Here is a 5470-nt window from a genome sequence, read left to right as displayed (position 1 = left end):
TTCCCTTTAGATGTCACCCAAAGCTACTACATTTTCGTGCATTTATATGTGAATATCATCAAATAGGTCCTTTCTTGGCTTTTCAGTTTTCAGACACTTCGGTTACACTTGAGCTATGTCACATGGGTGCGGGTGCGGGTGCGACACGGGTGCGGCGCAATTCCAAAAAATTAACACATAAAGATTGTAAATTTTAAAGCAAAAAAAAAGCAATTCTTAACAACACAAAAAAAAAAGCAATTCTTCTGCGTGCAAAGGGTGCAGGGAGGGGGGCCGAGCCCCTCCTCTGCGAGCAGAGGGTGCAGGGAGGGGCCGAGCCCCTCCCCTGCGAGCAGAGGGTGCAGGGAGGGGGGGCGAGCCCCTCCTCTGCGAGCAGAGGGTGCAGGGAGGGAGGCCGAGCCCCTCCCCTGCGAGCAGAGGGTGCAGGGAGGGGGGCCAAGCCCCTCCTCTGCGAGCAGAGGGTGCAGGGAGGGGGGCCGAGCCCCTCCCCTGCGAACTGAGGGTGCAGGGAGGGGGGCCGAGCCCCTCCCCTGCGAGCCGAGGGTGTAGGGAGGGGGGCCAAGCCCCTCCCCTGCGTGCAAAGGGTGCAGGGAGGGGGGCCGAGCCCCTCTTCTGCGTGCAAAGGGTGCAGGGAGGGGGGCCGAGCCCCTCCTCTGCGAGCAGAGGGTGCAGGGAGGGGCCGAGCCCCTCCCCTGCGAGCAGAGGGTGCAGGGAGGGGCCGAGCCCCTCCCCTGCGTGCAGAGGGTGCAGGGAGGGAGGCTACGAGCAGGGTCGACATACCTGACGGAGGGGGAGACGGTGGTTGCCTGTCGCCGGAGTTCGGATCGCCGGCGTGGTTGCAGGAGAAAGCTGCAGGGGCTGAGGGGGAGAGGCAAAATCGAGAGGGTAAGCCCCTCTCCCTGTCGATAAACCCCTTTTAGGGTTCGGCTGCCAAAAAAAATTTGGATCTGGGTCGGGTTTGGACCCGACCCGACCCGGATCCAAAACAAAATTTAAAACTCGAACTGGACAATTTTGGACTCGGTCAAAGTTGACCGAGTCCAAAATGTGGTCGGACTCGTCCCGGACTCGTTGACCGAGTCTGACTCGGAGTTGACCGAGTCCGGGCCGAGTCCAAAGCCGCACCCGAGTCCGCACCCGAGTCCGTGCGTGTCGACGCGGGTGCGGCAACCCTTTAGCCGAGTCCGTGTGACATAGCACTTGAGTGGCTTTTGTCATTCAAACTATCAAATCTGTTTTTTTCATGCCATAGTCTATTTAGCAATTTTCCTGTCAAAAGCAATTCTTGGTTGATGTTTCATTCAATTCTCCGTTTTATCAGTGTCACTAAAGATCTAGCCAATGTTGTGAAAAGCGTTGAGGTGAAGTAAAGTGATCAACTAAAACATGAAGCGAAGCGTGTAAAGCGTAAGCCTCAAAAACATAATTTTAAAAACTTTTAAAAAATATATAAAAACACAAATAAATCAAAAATATTTTATTCATGAATCAACAACCAATAAACAATAGAAAATATCAAATAAATATAGAAAAATATAAGAATAACATGTAAAAGTAACATTAATGCAACAACTTAATCTTTCTAAGTATCTAACAAATAAAATATGAGCATTCATTGAAAATTTAAGTAACAAAATCACTAACAATTAAATTTTTCAACATTGTGTAATCACCATATAATGCATATTAGCAATAACAACCAAAAAATGTATTTATCCAAGACCCTCCAAAATGAGAGTGTTACAACATTCACAAGTGCAAATGAAAGACAAAAAACCAGAGGCAAATGCCCATAGTCCTATGAAGAACATAATTACATGCATAGTCAATTAATTGCACAGTCTTTACAGAGCTACTACACATGTACATGTAATTAGAAGAAGAAAAAGAAAGGAGGAAAAAAATAGAGGAAGGAAAAGGAGGAGGGAAGAAAAAAGAAGAGACAAAGAAGAAGAAGAAGAAGAAGGAGAGAGAGTCTGCTCCTCTCTTCTTCTTCTTTTGGCGGAGAGAGAGAGAGAGAGAGAGAGAGAGAGGTGCCGCTGGTAGTGACTGTCATCGGGCGGTGGCTGCCACCAGTGGTGACTGTCGTTGGTGGCTGCCACCAGTGGCGAGACTGGGGAGCAAAGAGGGGAGGACACGAAAGGGGGGGGGGGCAACCTCTTGTTTCTATTTTTTTTTAATTTATTTTCGGATAAATGAGGCCTTTGACCTCATTTGACCTACATAGAAATGAGGCATGGGCTTCACCTTGGGGCATGCCTCACCATGGGGCGTTATGAGGCATGTGCCTCAAGGCATATGAGGCACACACCTCGATCCCTTTGCACCTTAGGTTTGCGCCTCAAGGAAAAAAGGCCTTCACCTTGCGATGAGGTTGTTTTTCGCCCCTTGAGGCATGCTTTCAACAACACTTGATCTAACATTATTTAAAAAAAAAAATACTGTATACTTTTCAGACACCGGTTACGCCCAGATGGGATTTGTCATTCAAACAATCAAAATGTCTTCTTTTTTTTCACACCCTAGTCTGTTTCGCAATTTTCCTATGAAGAGTTCCTGGTTGATATTTCATTCAATTCTCTGCTTCATTATGTAAATAAAAATCTAACATTATTAAAACACTAGCCCTGTACACTACCTCCAATATAGCTGACATTTCCAAAGACAACTGCAATCCCAATCTACATGTCAGTTTTAGGTTACCCAAATCTTCATTTTGCTTCCATATCTAAAATTTCCTGCCCTGCAATAACTGCTAAGGTACAAAAAACATCAAGTCGGCATCGCTACACAGCAAGGAATTCATCCAGTCCGGTAAATATAGCATGACATAGATAGATAAATGTCCAATTCACGCCAAGAAAGCCCATGACAAATAGTAAACACATCTTGATATGGAGCTATAAGTGAGGCATCCTCTACATGATTGAATATGCTGTTGCATGATTTGAGAAAATGTGTCCATGGTTTCAGATGTTAATCATACACTTTCCATAGTTGACTTCAGCCACAATGCTCATGTGCTGATGCTACCCTCTAGCTTTTATTCTGAGCTTCAGATTACAAACAGAAGCTAAGCTCCCAATGCGTAAAAGTGTCTCCCCAAATATATATTATGCAGTAAATAGCATCAAGTTTAATTAACACATAAACAGCTATACATAAATAAACCTAGATTATCACCAGTGGTCCAACCCAGTTTTCTAGGTCAACGCATTTCATAAACAAAGACAATGAAATGTGATGAAAGCATGCAACAAGGCACCTCATGAAGCACAAGAAAGAAGACAGAAAGTTGTCTTTTTTTTTATTGGACAATGCTTGTAAACCATTTTCTGATTCAATCAATTACACAAGTTTAAAAAAGTTAATGTTGTAGAAGCAGCATCAGAAACACACCTTATGAATCTGCATATTTCACAACTACCATGAACAAAACTTAACAGCAACTACACATTTTGGATGTTTAATTCCGCTTGAATGCTGATGTGTTTGTTTAAACCAATCTGGACAAACACATACAAAACCTGAATTCAAGTTCCCTTTAAGGAACTTAGCAAAACTAGGAAAGACGTCTCAAATTTTGGTAATAGGCCTCTTGCTAACATTCACTGCGTGTTCACTTGGTTAAACGCTTTTTAAGTTCCCCATTCACAAGCTTAGATTATGATCAAACAAGGCCTTCTTTGACTATCATCCATTAATCATAGAAATACGTGTATTTCATTAAAAAGGGAACATCCATAGTCATTGTCAGGTGCATAGAAGAATAAAAAACGACATGCCAACTGTTTGATCATTTATCTTGCTCCTCGACCTTTTCATATTCTCTCCCCCCTAGAACATCTAATGATCTTTGGTTAGCAACTGGTTCTCATATAAATTCCACATATGACTCAAAAACATCCAAGATTTTGTTGTGAAAGAATATACCAATCCAAAAGCTTGATCCAAAGAGAAAACAACATACCATAACAAGCACCCAAAGTGGTAGTATACCTGAATTATGAACATAGAGATCCTATGCTAACCTAGCAATGAAGAAATGCAACAAGTCAAGAAAAAACACTTTCATAAACACCATTCACGAAAACATACCAATATCCATAATCCACCACTATTGGAAAGGGGAAGAGAATCAACACAACCACCAAGAAAAACAAGAAATTATACGGCAATTCTGAAAAATATTCACACATTTTGCGAACCAATTTAATGTTTCGTCTCATCAGTGTTGTAAGGAACAGAAAAGCCCCAAAGATCTGAAGAAACAGAGAACGACGAAGACCAACTCACGTGTACACCAAGCATCCGCTTGGCGCCTTCAAGCTTCCGGCGACCGAATTGCTCCCTGAACCCGGCCAGTCGATCTCCACTCCGTCGCAGCGGACCAACATGGTCCGCCACCGCGTGCGCCACCCACCGGCCCTGAACTGCACAACCATGAAGAACCGGATGTTGAAGTAAACCTTCCCGTCACTGCGGTCGGAAGCGATCGCCGCCCCATCAGAGACATACTTCGAGTCGGCGGCGAAGCGGGCGCGGACGGTGGTGGTGTTGCGCTTTGCCTGGTAGAAGGGAGCGAGGGAGGTGTCGGCCAAACCCTCTCGGTGGTACAAGACGGAGGCGTCGACCCTGTCGTAGGAGATCCCCATCTTCTTGTTCCCATTGTAGGCGGTGATGGTCACGTCCCAATTGGCCGTCACTTGGCTGCCGGAAACGTTGAAGGCGGGGACGGAGGCGGCGGAGACCGAGAAATCGGGGAGCTGGGGGCGCAGGACGAGCCACACGATGAAGAGGATGGCGCCAATGATGAGGAAGACGGCGATCGCGGAGATGATCAGGCGCCGGAGGAAGGATGAGGGGCGGTAGCCGCCGGTGGAGCCGTAGTAGTAGGCCTGATTCGGTTGGGGAGGCGGCGGCGGAGGGTAGTAGGGAGGCGCAGGATAGCCGGAGTAAGGGTAGCCGTTGGAGGCGGAGGCGTACGACTGCGGCGGCGGGTATCCAGGGGGGTACTGGCCGGACGCAGCCGGGTAACCGGTGGCGGGCTTCGGTTGCTCCGTCATTTCCTCGCTTTTACGGCGGCCGGCGACGAGAGAGAGCAAGTTTTCCGTGAAATTTGGGTATTCTCCCTTGTCTTGTCTTTGTTGCGGTGGGCGGAGGAAAGGAGAAATGGAGAAACGACAGGCCAATGTGTGTGTGTGGTGGTGGGCTTAAGTAGGTGGACCAGGAGGTGAAATTGAAAAACGCGTAAAGATCGTGATTTTTAAAAAATCGTGACTTATTTCGTAATTTAGGGTTGACAACGCCGTTTTTGCTTCGTCCGGCGGCTTAGAAGGGGGACCTGGAAATTTCCCATGGATTTTCATGGTTCCAATTTTTTTGGGAAATAAATGAGATAACGCAGAACCCAGGTCCCACAGAGGAGTCTAGACTAGACTAGACTAGACTTCACACTATTCGACCCAAT

General features: G+C 46.5%; 1 protein-coding gene across 1 annotated transcript; it reads right to left on the bottom strand.

Moving 5' to 3' along the window:
- Positions 1-4058: 4058 nt before the first annotated feature.
- LOC149848660 (NDR1/HIN1-like protein 1) lies at positions 4059-5188 on the bottom strand. The gene has a single exon (XM_089996785.1). The coding sequence runs from the start codon at positions 5064-5066 to the stop codon at positions 4293-4295; it is 774 nt and encodes a 257-aa protein (XP_089852911.1). The 5' UTR covers positions 5067-5188; the 3' UTR covers positions 4059-4292.
- Between the last annotated feature and the right edge of the window lie 282 nt (positions 5189-5470).

The sequence above is a fragment of the Nuphar pumila genome, chromosome 1, assembly GCF_984573655.1.
Source record: "Nuphar pumila chromosome 1, dmNupPumi1.hap1.1, whole genome shotgun sequence".
In the NCBI taxonomy this organism is placed as follows: domain Eukaryota; kingdom Viridiplantae; phylum Streptophyta; class Magnoliopsida; order Nymphaeales; family Nymphaeaceae; genus Nuphar; species Nuphar pumila.
The sequence above is the reverse complement of the archived record's forward strand: the minus strand, read 5'-3'. Positions and strand labels throughout refer to the sequence as shown.